The sequence below is a fragment of the Oncorhynchus tshawytscha genome, linkage group LG31 (assembly GCF_018296145.1).
Source record: "Oncorhynchus tshawytscha isolate Ot180627B linkage group LG31, Otsh_v2.0, whole genome shotgun sequence".
Classification (NCBI taxonomy): Eukaryota; Metazoa; Chordata; class Actinopteri; order Salmoniformes; family Salmonidae; genus Oncorhynchus; species Oncorhynchus tshawytscha.
Window position 1 is genome coordinate 5,368,616 of NC_056459.1, and position 22,245 is coordinate 5,390,860.

Consider the following 22,245-nt stretch of genomic DNA (forward strand, 5'->3'; position numbering starts at 1 on the left):
AAAATGTGCATTTTGCCTGACAAGCATTATCCTAAAGGTTTCCCACCCTTCCATTTCCCAATGGAGACTTTAAGGAATTACAAACATGCAATTGTCAACCATAGTGCAGGAAAAAGAGGCGATGGGACAGGTAGGATGAAGAAACACTGACAAAACTAAGATGATGAGATGTCGACCGCTAAAGAAGAGATGAAAGATTGATAGACAAAGGAGACAAAGGTTCCTCACTTACCATGTCTGAATTTCACCTTCAAAAGAGCAAACAAGAAATACCATTTAATACAACTACACCATTGTTTCATGCAAGAATGAAGACCCGTGGGGAATGATGGAATGTGTCAACTCCGATTTTATTACAAAACAAGTCACGAGTTCTCCTAAGTACTGAGATTGTGTGAAATGCATTATGAATGCGTTTCTAGCCTGTTTAGAAGGGTGTTTTACAAAATTAAAAGCCGTAAAGGATGCTTGCCCAAAAGACAACCACTTGTCACGTTCGACATAACGAGGAGACCAAGGCGCAGCGTGATATGAATACATTATTCTTTATTAAAGGAAGAAAACTAAACAAACTAACAAAATAACAAAACGAACATGAAGCTATAAACACGAGTGCTGACATGCAACTACACATAGACAATAACACACCAAACCAAAATGGAAAATGGCAACCTAAATAGGATCCCCAATCAGATACAACGATAAACAGCTGTCTCTGATTGGGAACCAATTCAGGCCACCATAGAGCTACATTTACCTAGACATACTAAAACCCCATAGATATACAAAAAACCGTAGACAGGGTAAAACACCTAGACAATACAAAAACTAAACCAACCACCCTTGTCACACCCTGACCTAACCAAAATAATAAAGAAATCAAAGATAACTAAGGTCAGGGTGTGACAGTACCCCCAAGGTGTGGACTCCCGGCCGCAAACCTAAACCTATATGGGAGGGTCTGGGTGGGCATCGAACCTCGGTGGCGGCTCTGGTTCTGGACGCCGCCCCCCTTTACACTGAGTCCGCTCTTGTATCACTGACCCGTGGATCATCGCCGGAGGCTCTGGACTGCGGATCCTCGCCATAGGCCCCGGGCTGGGGATCCTCGCTGCGTGGATCATTGCCGGATGTTCTGGACTGGAGACCGTCGCTGGAGATCCCGGACTGGAGACCGTCGCTGGAGATCCCGGACTGGAGACCGTCGCTGGAGATCCCGGACTGGAGACCGTCGCTGGAGATCCCGGACTGGGAGACCGTCGCTGGAGATCCCGGACTGGAGACCGTCGCTGGAGATCCCGGACTGGAGACCGTCGCTGGAGATCCCGGACTGGAGACCGTCGCTGGAGATCCCGGACTGGGAGACCGTCGCTGGAGATCCCGGACTGGAGACCGTCGCTGGAGATCCCGGACTGGAGACCGTCGCTGGAGATCCCGGACTGGAGACCGTCGCTGGAGATCCCGGACTGGGAGACCGTCGCTGGAGATCCCGGACTGGGAGACCGTCGCTGGAGATCCCGGACTGGAGACCGTCGCTGGAGATCCCGGACTGGAGACCGTCGCTGGAGATCCCGGACTGGGAGACCGTCGCTGGAGATCCCGGACTGGAGACCGTCGCTGGAGATCCCGGACTGGAGACCGTCGCTGGAGATCCCGGACTGGAGACCGTCGCTGGAGATCCCGGACTGGAGACCGTCGCTGGAGATCCCGGACTGGAGACCGTCGCTGGAGATCCCGGACTGGAGACCGTCGCTGGAGATCCCGGACTGGAGACCGTCGCTGGAGATCCCGGACTGGAGACCGTCGCTGGAGATCCCGGACTGGAGACCGTCGCTGGAGATCCCGGACTGGAGACCGTCGCTGGAGATCCCGGACTGGAGACCGTCGCTGGAGATCCCGGACTGGGAGACCGTCGCTGGAGATCCCGGACTGGAGACCGTCGCTGGAGATCCCGGACTGGGAGACCGTCGCTGGAGATCCCGGACTGGAGACCGTCGCTGGAGATCCCGGACTGGAGACCGTCGCTGGAGATCCCGGACTGGAGACCGTCGCTGGAGATCCCGGACTGGAGACCGTCGCTGGAGATCCCGGACTGGAGACCGTCGCTGGAGATCCCGGACTGGGACCGTCGCTGGAGATCCCGGACTGGAGACCGTCGCTGGAGATCCCGGACTGGAGACCGTCGCTGGAGATCCCGGACTGGAGACCGTCGCTGGAGATCCCGGACTGAGACCGTCGCTGGAGATCCCGGACTGGAGACCGTCGCTGGAGATCCCGGACTGGGAGACCGTCGCTGGAGATCCCGGACTGGGGACCGTCGCTGGAGATCCCGGACTGGGGACCGTCGCTGGAGATCCCGGACTGGGGACCGTCGCTGGAGATCCCGGACTGGGGACCTCGCTGGGATCCCGGACTGGGGACCGTCGCTGGAGATCCCGGACTGGGGACCGTCGCTGGAGATCCCGGACTGGGGACCGTCGCTGGAGATCCCGGACTGGGGACCGTCGCTGGAGATCCCGGACTGGGGACCGTCGCTGGAGATCCCGGACTGGGGACCGTCGCTGGAGATCCCGGACTGGGGACCGTCGCTGGAGATCCCGGACTGGGGACCGTCGCCGGAGGTTCCGGACTGGGTACTGTGGGGGTGCTTTGCTGGTGAAACTGTCTGGGATTTATTTAGAATTCAAGGCACACTTAACCAGCATGGCTACCACAGCATTCTGCAGTAATACGCCATCCCATCTGGTTTGAGGTTAGTGGGACTATCATTTATTTTTCAACAGAACAATGACCCAACACACCTCCAGGCTGTGTAAGGGCTATTTTACCAAGAAGGAGAGTGATGGAGTGCTGCATCAGATGACCTGGCCTCCATAATCCCGACCTCAACAAAACGAGTTGGACCGCAGAGTGAAGGAAAAGCAGCCAACAAGTGCTCAGCATAGGCAGGAACTCCTTCAAGACTGTTGGAAAAGCATTCTAGGTGAAACTGGTTGAGAGAATGCCAATAGTGTGCAAAGCTGTCATCAGGGCAAAGGGTGGCTATTTGAAGAATCTCAAATCTCAAATATATTTTGATTTGTTCAACACTTTTTGGTTACTACATGATTCCATATGTGTTATTTCATAGTTTTGATGTCTTCACTATTATTCTACCATGTATAAAATAGTACAAATAAAGAAAACCCCTTGAATGAGTAGGTGTGTCCAGACTTGTGACTGATACTGTATTTAACTTTGAGCTACTTGTATCTACATATGCATAGTATGTTCTGTACAGAGTAGGACACACTAAACTATCAGTTGTCCTGTATCCTGTATACACATCACCATGGTGTTCGGGACAGCTTGCTCAGTGTTTCCAGAATATGTCTGTGTGAATCCTGATGGCCAAACTAGATGATAGTCAGACAGTACCACTCCTCAATTTTGACCTGTCTGCATTATAATAACATGTGAAAGCCCATGATGTCTCAGAATGTCTTTCTCCAAGGAAGACACAACAGTAACTTAGCTACAATTGAAGACAAGACCAGACATTTGAACAACAGTTTCATTTTTGTTAGTTTTATTTAATATTTTAAAACCACTCATTTCTTTTCACATTCTATTTTTGGTATCAAAGAATAATGCATTGAGGTGCAAGGCATTTGGTGTTAAATATAAAAAAATAAGAAAGTAACCTGTATCTTGACAGTGTTTGGCAATGTGTGATTCATATCTATGAAAATAGATAGACCATCGTGAAATAGAAGAACACACTGTAGCATTAGAGAGGAACTGCATAAAAGCCCACAGAGTCATTGCACTGCATCATACCTTATTGTATGTATTATACTGCCTAAAGAACACACTTCCCATCCAATAGTTTCCCAAAAGGTAGCAAATTACATAGTCAAACAAAATGTTGAACTAAGTCAATTCAGAAAACAATGTGCATAGATTTGGCTTCCTTTATGAAACCCTCTTATATACACTGCTTGTATCCACAGATGATGTATCATATGGTAGATGGAACTTGACCTTCCCAAAAATCATTAGTGGGTTCAAGTGAATGGTTCTGTCCACTACTGTGTGTGCTAAGCCGGGTCATACCATCGAAGTCAAGAAAGAATCTGAGAGGGTAGAATGTCTGTAAATAGAATAATTCAAATACACACATTTAAGGGAGGGGAAAAGAAGCACTACCCTTCCCATCCTCTCCAGCTGACCACATCCAAAGGCACTGGTTGTTAGATGAGTCATTCGTATGCTGCTGTCCTCACATTCAGGCAAAAAATTATAACCCTCATATGATTCTTCACGGAATGAAAGAAAACCTTTAACTGCAATGAAGATGTTCTGGGATCCTCTTGAGAGTGCCTGACCATGATGACACAAGCTGCAGTCTGCGGTGATTCCTAATGTCCATCTCCACAGACTGAAGAGCAGGAGTTCTGAGGGGTTGGTCGATATTGGAATGTATTGTATTGGAGGAGCGGGTGAAGGGTGTGGGTTGAGGGAAGGTTATTGGAAGTTTACAGCAGCTCCAGCTCCCACTGTTGGCAAGGCCTCTCCTCACTCTCTGGTAAAATCACCACATGGTCTCTGTCATACTGCTTGCCACCTGAGAGATACAATTTTATCATCAATGTATTGTATGTTGGGGGGGGGGGGTATTACCCCAAACACTTACCCAATAGGAGCTGAGTGGTCATAGTATCATGTATCATGTATGTGTAGTTCCTATAATTTTACTCCTAAAATTAGACTAGTGTCTCACCCTTGATGTCCAGCACCATGCCAGGGAAGGTGAGGCTGGGGATGGTGCCTCTCATCTGGGCTGACCAGGTCTGGACAGGCTGCCGGGTCTCTGACCACAGCACCACCTTCGCCCCCGCCTCCACGTTCCCCATTACCTGCAGGCTCATAGTAGGAGCCAACTAGAGAACGAGAGCAAGAGCAAGAGACATAAGTAATTGAGAAATCTGGCGTGCTCAACTAGCAAAACATCTAGGCAATAAATATAGTGTGAAATAAATGTAAAAATGCTCGATATTTACTTCTATAGGGGGAAAAAAAACAGATTGTCAACCTTTTAGGGCTGTCAATGTATGCATGTGTTAACTCATGGGGTCCGAGGGGGAGTCCCAGGGGTTCCTCAGTAAGGTGAAAGAAAATGATCATGAGAATGAAAAAGTTGAGGAACTTTATTCCTAGTGAGCAATACCTTGTTCTTGATGAGGCCTTCCTGGTAGAACCAGATGTCGCTCATGCCCTCCACCTGCTCGGTCACCACCACGCGTCCAGACTTCATTTCCTCTACGCCACCCTGGATGGACAGGAAGTGACCTCGCTCTTTGCTTTTGATGCGGAAGAAGTGCCGCCTCTGCAGGAAATGGGCACACGTAAATAATATGAGTAAATATAAATATGAGTAAATAAAAAGAGGAAACACGAATTGGGTAGAAGTATAGTATTAAAAACCAACCCAAACAAAGTGAATAAAGTCATAGGGATTCTAACCTGCCGTACTGGGTACATTGAGCCAATGGTGAGAAGCTGACTGAATTTGGGCCAGTTGGTGATTTCAATGGGTTCTAATAGGAACTGTCGCCCCCTGTAGTTACTGTGCTCACACATCACCCAGCTGCAAAGAGAGCAAGTGAGGTATAGGGAGAGAGAGGGACACAAGAGAAAAGTAGTCAAAACATAGGTTCTGGGCTAATAAAGAATACTAGTACAGAACAAATAGACCTGCACACTGTTAAAGCTCCCAATTCACCGCTTTATTGACAATGTTTCCATCTGGAACGGATCTTTGTCAGGTCAGAAACACAAGAGCACATAATATCAACACTCAGAAACACACACACACACACACACACACACACACACACACACACACACACACACACACACACACACACACACTTAAACATGCATACCCTTACGCACACACTTAAACACACTCACCAGCCTCGGTTGACTCTGACAGAGAGTAGATGGTTGTTGTAGCCCTCCTCCAGCATATTGACCACCTCTGTGTCCACTGTGATCTCCCTGCCCTCCAAACACTCCAGACCAAACAGCGAGACGGAGGGCACTGAGAACACCTGGGGAAACAGTGTTAAGATATACTTTATTAGTCCATATGGGATGGAAATGTGTCTTCTGTTTTTCTTCCAACCTCTCCTGTATAAAAACACACACACACACACACACACACACACACACACACACACACACACACACACACACACACAGTTGGATAGGCTGCAGCAGTGTTACAGTGGGTAAGAGTATGAGGTTGGGAGGAGTAATGATATGGGGAAGAGAGACGGCTATAGGGCGTTAAGCTAAATTACAACAAAATTGATTCATTAAGTGATTGAAAATAAAACTGAGAAAGCTATAGAGTGAGAGACAGACAGAAAAAGTGAAGGAAAATTTGACGGTGAAAAAGCCAGTCTATATGAGTGTGACCAGTATATGAGGATTGGTCTTACCAGCGGGATAGTCTTCAGCGAGCGTATGACACAGTTCGGAGGACAGCCCATGCTGGTGAAGTTGGGGTAGTCTCCTTCTGACAGGATGTACAGGTTCCCTGAATACTCACGGCCCTCGTACACCACCCAACTGAACCGTAGAGGAACACGCAAAACCCATTTAAAACTCATTTACTAACGCCACACACTCGTCAGTACAGTGAACTCCCCTTTAATTGTAATAATTATATGCTGGCTCATCTCTAGGTTCTGCAGTATTCCATACCATCCCTCTACAGCTCCACTAAGCCTGTGTATACTTCCATCTCTCCTAATTATACATTTTTCCTACACTTGGTGTGTGTGTGTGTGTATATATATATATATATATATATAGTGCATGTTGGTTCTGTCCCACCTTCCCCCCACCACTCTGCAGGACTTGGCGATGAGCTTGTCAGAGAGGGACTCCTGGTTCTTGTCACACACATGGCATTCCCCCTCGAAATCTGGCTCTGTGTACAACATCACCTGATCCAGACAGGGGCAGCGAGGGAAGAAAGAGAGTTCAAATCAGTCACATTTACTGTAGTACATAGTACAAGTGAAGTGTGAAAAGAGAAGAGCGTGACTGCAGAAGGATATACACGCACGATACTACAAGATGTCTCACCTCACTTCTGACACTGCCCTGGTTTTCACTTGGAGCCTGAAAACAGACAAGAGAACCGGGTACACCGAGTAAACATCCCCATGTCTGACATCAGCAATCCCTTCAAATTTTCCTCAGCGATGAATACGTTTCAATATTAACATTAAAGGAGCATCTAAACAGTGTGTGTGTGTGTGTGTGTGTGTGTTCTTCTTTCAGTTCATTTGCCTGCCTGTTTCCATCTCTCCACTGTCAACTCCGTAGAAAAGCGTCTCTAGACGACCTACTCGCCTGTAAGATGGGCTGGACAGAGCAGATACGGTTGTCTGAAGAGCCCCAGTCAGCAGAGTTACTGTAGAAACCTTTCTCCAGGATATACTGGTCACCAGAGAAGTCCACGTGAGAGTAGGCGATCCATCTGGAGGAGGAGACAACAGTGGCCACTTAGCGTCAAACCTCCACTAATACACCGAAACGTCCTTTATTCCCTGTTGGAGGGAACTTATGTTTAATGTTCATTTTAATTCCAAACTACAACATTTTCAGACAAGATAGAACTGCCAAAGGGGGCGGTGTTGCAATCTACTGCAAAGATAGCCTGCAGAGTTCTGTCCTACTATCCAGGTCTGTACCCAAACAATTTGAACTTCTACTTTTAAAAATCCACCTCTCTAAAAACAAGTCACTCACCGTTGCCGCCTGCTATAGACCACCCTCTGCCACCAGCTGTGCTCTGGACACCATATGTGAACTGATTGCCCCCCATCTATCTTCAGAGCTCGTGCTGCTAGGCGACCTAAACTGGAACATGCTTAACACCCCAGCCATCTTACAATCTAAACTTGATGCCCTCAATCTCACACAAATTATCAATGAACCTACCAGGTACCTCCCCAAAGCCTTAAACACAAGCACCCTCATAGATATCATCCTAACCAACTTCCCCTCTAAATACACCTCTGCTGTCTTCAACCAAGATCTCAGCGATCACTGCCTCATTGCCTGCATCCGTAATGGGTCAGCGGTCAAACGACCTCCACTCATCACTGTAAAACGCTCCCTGAAACACTTCAGCAAGCAGGCCTTTCTAATCGACCTGGCCGGGGTATCCTGGAAGGATATTGATCTCATCCCGTCAGTAGAGGATGCCTGGATATTTTTTACAAATGCCTTCCTAACCATCTTAAATAAACATGCCCCATTCAAGAAATTTAGAACCAGGAACAGATATAGCCCTTGGTTCTCCCCAGACCTGACTGCCCTTAACCAACACAAAAACATCCTATGGCGTTCTGCATTTGCATCGAACAGCCTCCGTGATATGCAGCTGTTCAGGGAAGCTAGAAACCATTATACACAGGCAGTTAGAAAAGCCAAGGCTAGCTTTTTCAAGCAGAAATTTGCTTCCTGCAACACTAACTCAAAAAAGTTCTGGGACACTGTAAAGTCCATGGAGAATAAGAACACCTCCTCCCAGCTGCCCACTGCACTGAAGATAGGAAACACTGTCACCACTGATAAATCCACCATAATTGAGAATTTCAATAAGCATTTTTCTACGGCTGGCCATGCTTTCCACCTGGCTACTCCTACCCCGGTCAACAGCACTGCACCCAACAGCAACTCGCCCAAGCCTTCCCCATTTCTCCTTCTCGCAAATCCATTCAGCTGATGTTCTGAAAGAGCTGCAAAATCTGGACCTCTACAAATCAGCCGGGCTAGACAATCTGGACCCTTTCTTTCTAAAATTATCTGCCGAAATTGTTGCCACCCCTATTACTAGCCTGTTCAACCTTTCTTTCGTGTCGTCTGAGATTCCCAAAGATTGGAAAGCAGCTGCGGTCATCCCCCTCTTCAAAGGGGGGGACACTCTTGACCCAAACTGCTACAGACCTATATCTATCCTACCATGCCTTTCTAAGGTCTTCGAAAGCCAAGTCAACAAACAGATTACCGACCATTTCGAATCTCACCATACCTTCTCTGCTATGCAATCTGGTTTCAGAGCTGGTCATGGGTGCACCTCAGCCACGCTCAAGGTCCTAAACGATATCTTAACCGCCATCGATAAGAAACATTACTGTGCAGCCGTATTCATTGATCTGGCCAAGGCTTTCGACTCTGTCAATCACCACATCCTCATCGGCAGACTCGACAGCCTTGGTTTCTCAAACGATTGCCTCGCCTGGTTCACCAACTACTTCTCTGATAGAGTTCAGTGTGTCAATCGGAGGGTCTGCTGTCCGGACCTCTGGCAGTCTCTATGGGGGTGCCACAGGGTTCAATTCTTGGACCGACTCTCTTCTCTGTATACATCAATGAGGTCGCTCTTGCTGCTGGTGAGTCTCTGATCCACCTCTACGCAGACGACACCATTCTGTATACTTCCGGCCCTTCTTTGGACACTGTGTTAACAACCCTCCAGGCAAGCTTCAATGCCATACAACTCTCCTTCCGTGGCCTCCAATTGCTCTTAAATACAAGTAAAACTAAATGCATGCTCTTCAACCAATCACTACCTGCACCTACCCGCCTGTCCAACATCACTACTCTGGACGGCTCTGACTTAGAATACGTGGACAACTACAAATACTTAGGTGTCTGGTTAGACTGTAAACTCTCCTTCCAGACCCATATCAAACATCTCCAATCCAAAGTTAAATCTAGAATTGGCTTCCTATTTCGCAACAAAGCATCCTTCACTCATGCTGCCAAACATACCCTTGTAAAACTGACCATCCTACCAATCCTCGACTTTGGCGATGTCATTTACAAAATAGCCTCCAATACCCTACTCAACAAATTGGATGCAGTCTATCACAGTGCAATCCGTTTTGTCACCAAAGCCCCATATACTACCCATCATTGCGACCTGTACGCTCTCGTTGGCTGGCCCTCGCTTCATACTCGTCGCCAAACCCACTGGCTCCATGTCATCTACAAGACCCTGCTAGGTAAAGTCCCCCCTTATCTCAGCTCGCTGGTCACCATAGCATCTCCCACCTGTAGCACACGCTCCAGCAGGTATATCTCTCTAGTCACCCCCAAAACCAATTCTTTCTTTGGCCGCCTCTCCTTCCAGTTCTCTGCTGCCAATGACTGGAACGAACTACAAAAATCTCTGAAACTGGAAACATTTATCTCCCTCACTAGCTTTAAGCACCAACTGTCAGAGAAGCTCACAGATTACTGCACCTGTACATAGCCCACCTATAATTTAGCCCAAACAACTACCTCTTTCCCAAATGTATTTTATTTATTTATTTATTTTGCTCCTTTGCACCCCATTATTTTTATTTCTACTTTGCACATTCTTCCATTGCAAAACTACCATTCCAGTGTTTTACTTGCTATATTGTATTTACTTTGCCACCATGGCCTTTTTTGCCTTTACCTCCCTTCTCACCTCATTTGCTCACATTGTATATAGACTTGTATTATTGACTGTATGTTTGTTTTACTCCATGTGTAACTCTGTCGTTGTATCTGTCGAACTGCTTTGCTTTATCTTGGCCAGGTCGCAATTGTAAATGAGAACTTGTTCTCAACTTGCCTACCTGGTTAAATAAAGGTAAAATAAAATAAATAAAAAATGTGTTATGTCTATAAAGGTATTGTCAAATATGATCATGTTCTCATCAATGTTTCAGCCAGTATCAAGTTATTATCAGAGCCATATCTACTGTACATTGGCTCTAGTTATGATCATGTTCTTACTATCTTATCAGGCCTCTGTCACAGTTAAAATGATATCAGTCATTACTGTTCGACACTAGATTACACCCATGTTGGACTACAACGCTGCTTGTCACAAGCATTTGTACTCACGCTCCACTGACGACGTGGATGGAGCGCGTGGTGGTGCGGAAGCCAAACAGCTCCACGTCGGGAATGGCCTCGGTCACCTCAAAGGTGTTGTCCTGCTCCACGTCGGGAAGGGCCTCGGTCACCTCAAAGGTGTTGTCCTGCTCCACGTCGGGCTGCTCATACAACACCAACATGGGCTCGGTCAGATCCTACAGGGGACAGAGTGGTCAGAGGTCACATACTGTGGCTCCAGGTAGGGGTCGTCTTTAGGCACAGATCTAGGATCAGCTCCATCCGAAACTTAACTTAAACAGGTATGGGGACAGCTACTGTGTGCCGCTGCCCTTAAAGACGCTACCTTTAGTTCCATTTCTGGTCAAAGGTATTTCACACTGATCAGTTCAACGGAACTACATTTGTTTTTGAGTGAATTATAAATGATAGATATTTAACCCTAACCGCAAACCCTTTGCCGAGGTCATCTGCATGTATTAAAAGTAACAGGAAACACAGAAACACTTGAGTAAATGAGGGATACAACGTGTATTGAAAGCAGGTGCTTCCTCCCAGGTGTGGTTCCTGAGCTAATTAAGCAATTAGTATCCCGTCATGCTTAGGGTCATGTAGAAAAAATGCTGGGCAGGCCATTATTTTGACCACCACGGCTATGCCCCTATAGGATGACAATGCACCCCCATCCAAGAGCACGAGTGGTCAATGGTTGAACCGTTTGATGAACATGAAAACGATGTAAACCACATGCCACAGGGATCGCGTTTGCGTTTTTCATACAGAAAAGGAGAGATGAAATGGAGAAAAATATCTTGCTGCATTTTGTAAACGCAGATCTGAAATGCTTTTTATTGTAAATTCTGCTCGGCTTCAGTCAGGCTTCCCTCCAAATCCTGAATGTTAAAGGGCTATTATCGTACTTTAGTCGCACTTCTCCACTATATATTCCATTGGATCACTAGACATTGCTCCGAGTGATATGCAGGCTACTTTTCCACGGTACTTTTCTCAGGCGTAGTTTTTCCTCCGGTAGCAAGTTAAAACGCAAGCTTTTAACGTCAAACATTAGGAAATGTAGCTGGCTACATTCTTTCTATGATAAACATTAGCATTATGATGGCCATTCATAGTTTTTTTTTGTTGAAAAAAATACCTTGCATTTTCATTGTAATTTAACTTACTTATGTGTGGCTGCTGGCCAAACAGTGTTGCACTTTCACTGTCATCTGATGAAAACCAAGTTCTGCCCAATGTGTTGCACTAATGTATTTGGTGTTGCACTACTGTATTTGTGGTTGCACTAATGTATTTGGTGTTGCACTACTGTATTTGGGGTTGCACTACTGTATTTGGGGTTGCACTACTGTATTTGGGGTTGCACTACTGTATTTGGTGTTGCACTACTGTATTTGGTGTTGCACTACTGTATTTGGTGTTGCACTACTGTATTTGGGGTTGCACTACTGTATTTGGGGTTGCACTACTGTATTTGGGGTTGCACTACTGTATTTGGGGTTGCACTACTGTATTTGGTGTTGCACTACTGTATTTGGGGTTGCACTACTGTATTTGGTGTTGCACTACTGTATTTGGTGTTGCACTACTGTATTTGGGGTTGCACTACTGTATTTGGGGTTGCACTACTGTATTTGGGGTTGCACTACTGTATTTGGTGTTGCACTACTGTATTTGGGGTTGCACTACTGTATTTGGGGTTGCACTAATGTATTTGGGTTGCACTACTGTATTTGCACTAATGTATTTGGTGTTGCACTAATGTATTTGGTGTTGCACTACTGTATTTGGGGTTGCACTACTGTATTTGGTGTTGCACTACTGTATTTGGTGTTGCACTACTACTGTATTTGTTGCACAACTGGTGTTGCACTAATGTATTTGGTGTTGCACTACTTGCACTAATGTATTTGGTGTTGCACTAATGTATTTGGTGTTGCACTAATGTATTTGGTGTTGCACTAATGTATTTGGTGTTGTTGTATTTGGTGTTGCACTGTATTTGGTATTGCACTAATGTATTTGGTGTTGCACAACTGTATTTGTGGTTGCACTAATGTATTTGGTGTTGCACTACTACTGTATTTATTTGTATTTGGTGTTGCACTAATGTATTTGGTGTTGCACTACTGTATTTGGTGTTGCACTAATGTATTTGGTGTTGCACTAATGTATTTGGTGTTGCACTAATGTATTTGGTGTTGCACTAATGTATTTGGTATTGCACTAATGTATTTGGTGTTGCACTACTGTATTTGTGGTTGCACTAATGTATTTGGTGTTGCACTAATGTATTTGGTGTTGCACTAATGTATTTGGTGTTGCACTAATGTATTTGGTGTTGCACTAATGTATTTGGTATTGCACTAATGTATTTGGTGTTGCACTACTGTATTTGTGGTTGCACTAATGTATTTGGTGTTGCACTAATGTATTTGGTGTTGCACTAATGTATTTGGTGTTGCACTAATGTATTTGGTGTTGCACTACTGTATTTGGGGTTGCACTAATGTATTTGGTGTTGCACTAATGTATTTGGTGTTGCACTACTGTATTTGGGGTTGCACTAATGTATTTGGTGTTGCACTACTGTATTTGGGGTTGCACTAATGTATTTGGTGTTGCACTAATGTATTTGGTGTTGCACGCCCATTGTCACTCAGCCAAAAAGCACTGACTTTCAATATGAAACGCAGGTGAAATGGTTTAAAACACAGATTTTTTTGGATGGTCTGCGTTACGAAAATGCAGATTTCTGAAAGCTAATACAGCCCCTGTGCCACGGATGTCACCGTCACCAGATCTCAACCCAATTGAAGACTTATGGGAGATTCTGAATTGCCGCCTGAGACAGCGTTTACCACCGCAATCCCTCCAACAGAGTTCCAGACACTTGTAGGATCTATGCCAAGGCTCATTGAAGCTGTTCTGGCTCGTGGTGGCCAAATAGTCTATAAAGACACTTTATATTGGATGTTGGCTTTATTTTGGCAGTTACAGTTGAAGTCGGAAGTTTACATACACTTAGGTTGGAGTCATTAAAACTCGTTTTTCAACCTCTCCACACATTTCTTGTTAACAAACTATAGTTTTGGCAAGTCGGTGAGGACATCTACTTTGCGCATGACACAAGTAATATTTCCAACAATTGTTTACAGATATATTATTTTACCCAACCGTGAAGCACGGGGGTGGCAGCATCATGTTGTGGGGGTGCTTTGCTGCAGGAGGGACTGGTGCACTTCACAAAATAGATTGCATTATGAGGCAGGAAAATTATGTGGATATATTGAAGCAAAATCTCAAGACATCAGTCAGGAAGTTGAAGCTTGGTCTCAAATGGGTCATCCAAATGGACAATGACCCCAAACATACTTCCAAAGTCGTAGCAAAACGGTTTAAGGACAACAAAGTCAAGGTATTGGAGTGGTCATCACAAAGCTCTGACCTCAATCCTATAGAAAATGTGTGGGCAGAACTGAAAAAGCGTGAGAGAGCAAGGAGGCCTACAAACCTGACTCAGTTACACTAGCACTGTCAGGAGGAATGGGCCAAAATTCACCCAACTTATTGTGGGAAGATTGTGAAAGGCTACCTGAAACGTTTCACCCAAGTTAAACAATTCAAAGGCAATGCTACCAAATGCTTTTCTAATTGAGTGTATGTAAACTTCTGACCCACTGGAAATGTGATGAAAGAAATAAAAGCTTAAATAAATCACTCTACTATTATTCTGACATTTCACATTCTTAAAATAAACTGGTGATCCTAACTGACCTAAGACAGGGAATTTTGACTAGGATTAAATGTCAGGAATTGTGAAAAACTGATTTGAGGTGTATGTAAACTTCCGACTTCAACTGTACCTGTCACGCCCTGACCTTAGAAAGCTTTTTTTCTGTCTCTTTTTGGTTTGGTCAGGGTGTGATTTGGGTGGGCATTCTATGTCCTTTATTTCTATGATTTTTGTTTCTATGTGTTGGCCGGGTATGGTTCTCAATCAGGGACAGCTGTCTATCGTTGTCTCTGATGGGAATTATATTTGGGTAGCCCTTTTTCCCTCCTTTCAGGGTGGGTAGTTATCTTTGTTAGTGGCACTAATGGCCTGTTAAGCTTCACGTCGTTTTTGTATTGTTTTTGTTGGCGACATTATTCAAATTGGTCTACTTCCAACGACACCAGTGACAGTACCTGTATATATGATTTCCCCTGAGTATACCAAACATTAGGAACACCTTCCAAATATTACGTTTCATCTCCTTTTGCTCTTGGAACAGCTTCAATTCATCGGGGCATGGACTTTACAAGGTGTCGAAAGCGTTCCACAGGGATGCTGGCCCATGTTGACTCCAATGGTTCCAATGGAAGCATTTATATATACACACAGGAAACTGTTGAGTGTGAAAAACACAGCAGCATTGCAGTTCTTGACACACTCAAACCGGTGCGCCTGGCGCCTACTACCATGTCCTGTTCAAAGGCACTTAAAAAAAAATGATTGCCCACTCACCCTCTGAATAGCATGTCTCAGTTGTCTCAAGGCTTAAAATTCATTATTTACACTGTCTCATCCCCTTCATCTACACTGGGTTTAACAAGTGACAGCAATAAGAAATCATAGCTTTCCACCCGGAAAGAGCAGGCATTCTTAATATTTTGTATACTCAGCGTATATGCCATTTAGGGCATGATCATTCCTGCAGCAGCTGGATACAAGATACAAGGGCCTGATAGAGATGGGGGTGTTACGTGATGGTATGGCCCACTCACCGCTCGAATGACTCTGACAGAGCGCAGCTCGGCATCGCAGCCCCCCCACACCCTCCAGTCATGGTAGTCTCCCTCCTCCAACATATACTGATGGCCTCGGAAACCCTCCTTCTCATAGCCCACCCAGCTAGAAGTACAGGGAGACAGAGGATGAGATGCAGGAAGTAAGACAAACAACCACACACACACACACAGTCTACTCACCACCCTCCCTGTACTTTGATGGATCCAGGGCTGTATATGAAGGCAGTCTGCTGTCTATCCTTCCTGGTCATGAAGTCTCTCATGTTGGTGTAGATTGTCCTTGTCTTCCCAGTGAAGTAGGGCTTTTCATAGAGCACCAGCTGGGAAGACAAAACAGCAGGCACAAGGGAGGCTGAGTAAGATTCAATGGAAAGTTACCCAATAACTTTTACAGTGAGGTATCAGCTTCAATCATTCGTTTTGTTTGTTCATTCTTACCTTGGGCTCACCAGGTTTCTCCACTCTTGGTTCACCCTGTCATAAAAACATTAGGGAAATTTCATTTTGTGGACATCACCTATGAATGCAATACATGAATCATACTAAAGCTTCCACGGGGTGTACATTGTTCTAGCTGTGGTCCGTCACTACATTATGTCTATTACAATCTTACGATTTTGAGAGGGTGCACGGAGCCCACGTAAGGTTGTTCCACACCCCAGGCTGCAGGGTTGGGGAACCCCCCCACTTCCAGAACACGTGGTATGCCCTGGAAGAAAGGCTGAGCATATACCAGCCATCTGAAGAGAGAAGAGAGTCAATCCAATCAGAACAGAGATATCGTTACAGAAGACAGACCTCACCAAAACCCTGCTATCACACCAATAAAATAGTCAATATACTGTAATATGGAGCTCAACTTCTTTTCACCCAATACAACGTTAAACCCCCAGAGTTGACTGACGCACTGGTGCGTCAATCTAAGTTCCATTAAAAAATTCCCCATCAAAATCCGTCAGTTTAAGATCGAGATATTGTTTTTTTCCCCCCGAATCCACCGCATCCGCCAGTGTTGCACTTCCACATCTGCGGTGAAAGGTGGCAGAGCGGTGTTCATCAGACCATGAGACGTCCCGAAAATCGGTCTTCTCACGGAAACGTATGTAGCGTCAGAACGGTTCGACCTAAAAACTATTATGACCACTATGGAAAGGGGAGATTCTCATGAACACGGTGTTCTCCGTTTTGCTCTACGACCCCACAAGTGTCACAGGACTCTTCTGAAGGTAACCAGATGTAAAATATTATTGGAAGTATGAAGGTATTTTTGTACTTACCCAAAAGAAAGGGGTCAAACATGTGTAAAAAACCTTTCCTGAGCTTTCTTATATCTCCTTGATTTAGGACAGACACTACAAATCCTTATTTCTTATGATATATATTTTTGACTGTCTTTCTTGCCATCAATTTTTTTTAATACCTAAAGGGGTCCTAAAATTCTAAATAAAATAGCCAAATGGTCCATAGTATGCCCATCTTAAAACAATTCCATGTCAGCTTAGCACTACTCCCCCAGTGATTTACATTTGAAACTTTATTTGATCAAATAATACATTGTATCATCTTACTTTCAGAAATGTTTATCCTTGTGCCAACTAAAAAGCAGTTGGCAGAGCTGACTACAGTTACTCACAGTCCAGCGTTGATGATGATGGAGTTGGCTTTGATGGGGAAGCCAAATATCCTGGCGTCCTCTGACGTGTCTCTGAAGGTCACCTTCTTCCCCTCGGCATTCTCCTCTGGGAACAGACTGATCTCTGGCACACTGTAGTCCTGAAGGGTGCAGACAGAAATGACAGGTATGGTACTTTGACACTAGAGGGTGCTATAGTCTCACAGAGCAGCGCAATAGGGATACAGGCTCTAACAGAGAGGACGGCGGTGTGAGGCAGAAATCCTTAAAGGTGCCAGAGTCTATCAACAGACGAGCAGTTCCACTGAACCACACCTAATCAGATTGACACAACTCTCACCTAAAGCCTTTGGAATTCTTCTGATCCACCAAATACACAAAGCCATGTTTCTAACCACAACCTAGGCTTTAGTAGTTGCCTGGTTGCATGCCACACTTTGAGAAGCACTGCTCTAGGGCTAATCATATAATAGTAAGGGGCCATCTGTGACTTCTTCTTCTTACCCTGACTACTCGTCGTACTGATCCTATGATGAACCTCCTGGCCGGCTTGACCGCCACCACTTCTTCTTCTCCCCCCTCCTTCTGGCTGTCCTCTCCATTCTGCGGTTGTTGTCCCTCTACCTCCTCAGGGGGGTCGAAGGGGTAGGTGAGCTCTATGTCCCCCTCATCCAGAGCGATCTTCTCCCCTTTGAAGTTGGGCTTCTCGTACAAGACCCAGCTGAAGAGAGGAATGGAAAGACGGGGGTTAACAACAGGTCCGGGTAATGAACAGTAAGGATCAGTGGTCAGAACAAGATTAATTTAACAATGCGTGACCTATTTTAAAAGTGAGTTAAAACAGGCAAAACTGGTGAATAGATTGGCCATTGCTCTAATGATGGACACAGTAGTAGAGCTCTACACTAGCACACTGAGGATGGCACTGGTGTCCCTATTCAAGGTATGAAAGGGTGAAAGTAGAAATATCTATCCAGTTGTGAAAGTATTCACAAGATGTGGATTCGTCAAATCAAATCAAGCTGTATTCATACAGCACATTTCAGACATGGAATGCAACACAATGTGCTTTACAGAAGAAGAAGAAAATTTAAAATTTAAAAATTAATGACTAAAAATGAAAACCAAAGCTAAAAAGTAAAAAAAAAGATTTCTTTCAAATAAAAACCCACAGTTTCAGCCCCTGGCTTTCTTGTGTAGACCAGACAGGAGAGCATTACAGTAGTCAAGCCTGCTTGTAATAAAAGCATGGATGAGTCTCTCTGTGTCAGCCTGAGAGAGAAACAGCCGCACCTTGGAAATGTTGGTGGTAAAACACTATTTTGGTCACATTCCTAATGTATGATTTGAAATGGAGTTCAGAATGTAAAATAACACCCAGGTTTTTTTTATCTGGTGTTTTATCTTTATTACCGGTGAATTAAAACATGCGGCCAGATTCTCCCTCTGTGCTTTGGCTCCAACAACAAGCATCTCGGTCTTATCTTGATTTAGCTGGAGGAAGTTGTGAGCCATCCAACTATTTAAATCACTAATACAGTCTAATCATTGATCCGTGGAACTAAAATCCTCTCATTCTTTCAAAACCATATCCCACGGAGAGTTTTGCAAAAGTGAGAGTTGACACAAAACAAGTGACTTCTTTCAAGTCAAACATTTGTATTAGTGATATAAATCCAAACCACCCGGTGGCACATGTTCTGTACTGCACTGAGATTTCCCAAAACCACAAGTTCACACACACACAAACAAGTGATAAATAATAATCATGTCATGCCAATTCGGCCATGGCTCATTAGCTGCATATTCTACACTGAGAGTTTTGAAAAGTCAACATTCACACACACAGAAAAAGAGAGAGAGATGGAGACAGAATGAACAAGTGACAGTTGTCACCCTTCAGATGATGTGTGATGGTAATGAAAGCAGCCTTATGATTATTCACCGCTGTGTCTCAGTGAGGCTTGGTGGTAGAAGGGGGTTGCACTGTTTAGTGTTCTGGAGCCCCAGGGATGGGTGAGTCAGCATGTTCAGACCCATTTTGGACACCATGCTACCCTAAGAACCTTTTTTTGGTTCCAGGTAGAACCATCTGTGGAAAGGGTTCTACATGGAAGACAAAAGGGTTCTACCTGGAACCAAAAACGGTCATCCTATGGGCTAAAGACGAAGACTCCTTTTAGGATGGCACCTTATTCTAAGAGTGTACAGTAATAGGTGGCGAGAGACTGTTTATATTTCAACCGTTTAGAGTAGGCAAACTAAGGCAAGAAAGAGAGACAGGAAGACAGATAGGAGCTCTCTGGAGAGGGATATTTGCCTAAGAACCTCTGTGCAGCACGGAGAAAGGGATGGTTGTGAGAGACCTGAGAACACTCCCTCTCCAGTGCACACACACCCAGTGCAGGTGTTGAGACTGCATGCCTTTGCTCTTCTTCCTAGTATTAACAATCCATTCCCGCTCAGAAATGATTCAAATGATTATAGTGTGTGTTACTATTAGGTATTTGGTTGAGATCCTACTGCAACTATCTTCATCATAATTATATGGATTAGCATCTGTGGTCCACCAGGGTCATGGAGTTCAGGCTTTTGGGACGATTGCACTTTGTGTGTGTATGTGTGTGTGTGAACACTTACCCTCCTCTGACAACCCTGATAGAGATGGTCTCCTGTAGTTGCCAGGGTGTGGCATCAACGACATCACTCCACACCTCCATCCTCTGGCCACACATCCCTGGCCGGTCAAAGATGAACATCTGGAAAAGACAGCACCGTTTCGTAAGAGATGCTCAAATTAAACAGCACACTAATACTGTACATGTACCATGGCCCATCCCTCTATCCAAGCATGGACGCTAGCTCTGCTCGTCTTCAGACAATATCGGACGTACATTAAAAGGTTCTGATGAAAGGCCACTATCAAAGGGAATGAAGGCTCAAACGTCAAGCTTTTAATAGTTGCTCAAATAAAATGAGACGTTTTTAATGGTGAGCGAGCGTTGCACCTTTTCCTTTTCAATGACGATGTCATTCTTTGGTTGCTCCTTCACTCATGTCTGTTAACCAACCCCCCCCAACTTAGACACGCTGCTTTGTGTTGTGAACCACATGAAAGTTCAGGGAAGGTATGCTATTGTGTATCACAGGTAGGCTCTTTAATCAGAACCTGTCAGACCTAAATGTCAAGCAGGCCTGTAGGTGCCATGACAGAGCTTAGATAGAATGGTACAGTTGGTTGGAGGAGCAATTTGGTTGCATGCAGGAGCAAGCTTGACATTTAGCTAGCTTCATAATCTCCATCTTGATGGCAATAGGCAAATGAGGCAGCTAGTGTTACTTGTTAGGGTTGAAATACCACAGTAATTCATTTAAGCGCGGGATTGTTGAGAGGAGAACAATGGCGTTGGCAAGGCACCAACATAACTTCTGCCAATGCGGAAATAATTATGGATGACTAATAATAAGAGATTGAAACTGTTACCAACGATGAAACGAAAACATGCCCATCAAGTACACCACAAATGTGTATTTATTTTTCTCAAGTCAAGCTCTGGAAGCTTCGGCAGCCCCATGCGGGGGTTGCGACCCTTAGGTTGGGAACCCCTGCTCTGTAGTATGCAAGGTCTATAGTGAATGAACTGGGCTTTTAGTAATATTCTCCAAACCACTGAGTGTGCATTGGAAAAAAGAAATGGTCTTTCTTTGTGAAGACGTGATTTCCACTTCCACATAGCTCTGATTGATATATCCAAATGTTCAACAGCCTAAAAAGAGAACGATGTTGGACTGAGTGAATAAGAATACAAATCACACTAATCTCATTTCGTCAGCTTTACCATGCTCTTCTCATCCAAAATTACTCGACGTTGGCAACTGTCCCTCTGGGGTACTTTACAGTGTGAAGCCATTAATTAACATCATAAAAAAAAAACATATTTAAGGATGTTATGTGGTTACTATTGCTCCTTGGAGACCTCCATAGTTCAATTCAAGACAGCTGGCAAAATAAACCCTTTTTGATAAGGCTAACTTGGTTGGTGAGCAGATCCCTCATTACATCTAAAAAAAAAAGGATGCAATGGGACATTGACCTTTACTGTAGGACAAAGACGATAGATGAGGGACAGAGATGGGTGATTCCTGTCGTTGTTTCACAGTCAGACAGACACTCACCTTTCCTGGTCGAGGGTTGAGCTTTCCATGTTCTTTCTCCTTGGTGAGCTGCAGACACACAGAGAAAACAGCTATTTAGTCATTTCCTACTTTACCAAACCACGATAAATAGCACATAGCTATCTAACCGAGCTATCTTTTAAGATGAATGTGCAAACTGTAAGTCGGTCTGTATAAGAGCTTCTACTAAATGACTAAAATGTCAAATGGAAAAACAAAAAGGAACAGTGCATCACTAGACTTTCCACAGTATGTCATGTTTAACATACTAAACCTCTAAACATCTAAACTACTGCAGCAATAGTACCCAAACTACAGAAATGTCAAATCCACAACCCCCACCCACCCTGTCAACCCCCTTTTGCAATTATTGATTAACACACAAGGCCACCCATGTCCCATTACCCCATGAGAATGCAAACACGAACTTCACCTTGAGCGGAACGATGTATGAGACAGACAAAAACAAACTTTGTTTGTGTGTGTGCGCATGTGTATGTGTGTGCGCATGTGTGTGTGTGTGTGTGTGTGTGGTGCGTGCATCCACACCATTAACAATATCCTTTGCAGTGATTTACCATGCGTTTCACTTTATTTCAACGCATGCCTAACCATCTCAGTATTAGCTCTGATTAAAACCCCATCTAGGAGAACTGGTTCTGAGGAAGACAAGGAGAGGGGAGCGGCCA

The 22,245-nt window shown here is 44.8% G+C and overlaps 1 protein-coding gene across 2 annotated transcripts in view; it reads right to left on the reverse strand.

Moving 5' to 3' along the window:
• Positions 1-3,546: 3,546 nt before the first annotated feature.
• LOC112229922 overlaps positions 3,547-22,245 on the reverse strand; it is a 90,999-nt gene continuing 72,300 nt past the window's right edge. For both annotated transcript variants that reach the window (XM_024396070.2, XM_024396069.2), the window contains exons 5-22: positions 21,557-21,604; positions 20,021-20,139; positions 17,885-18,101; positions 17,381-17,520; positions 16,361-16,487; positions 16,186-16,221; positions 15,928-16,067; positions 15,724-15,850; positions 10,948-11,135; positions 7,411-7,537; positions 7,141-7,176; positions 6,886-6,998; positions 6,489-6,618; positions 5,956-6,095; positions 5,506-5,629; positions 5,210-5,368; positions 4,763-4,922; positions 3,547-4,606 (exon numbers count right to left, since the gene is read on the reverse strand). In XM_024396070.2, the coding sequence (XP_024251838.2) occupies positions 4,518-4,606; positions 4,763-4,922; positions 5,210-5,368; positions 5,506-5,629; positions 5,956-6,095; positions 6,489-6,618; positions 6,886-6,998; positions 7,141-7,176; positions 7,411-7,537; positions 10,948-11,135; positions 15,724-15,850; positions 15,928-16,067; positions 16,186-16,221; positions 16,361-16,487; positions 17,381-17,520; positions 17,885-18,101; positions 20,021-20,139; positions 21,557-21,604 (2,220 nt within the window). In that variant the 3' untranslated portion in view covers positions 3,547-4,517. The remainder of the gene's footprint in view (positions 4,607-4,762; positions 4,923-5,209; positions 5,369-5,505; positions 5,630-5,955; positions 6,096-6,488; positions 6,619-6,885; positions 6,999-7,140; positions 7,177-7,410; positions 7,538-10,947; positions 11,136-15,723; positions 15,851-15,927; positions 16,068-16,185; positions 16,222-16,360; positions 16,488-17,380; positions 17,521-17,884; positions 18,102-20,020; positions 20,140-21,556; positions 21,605-22,245) is intronic.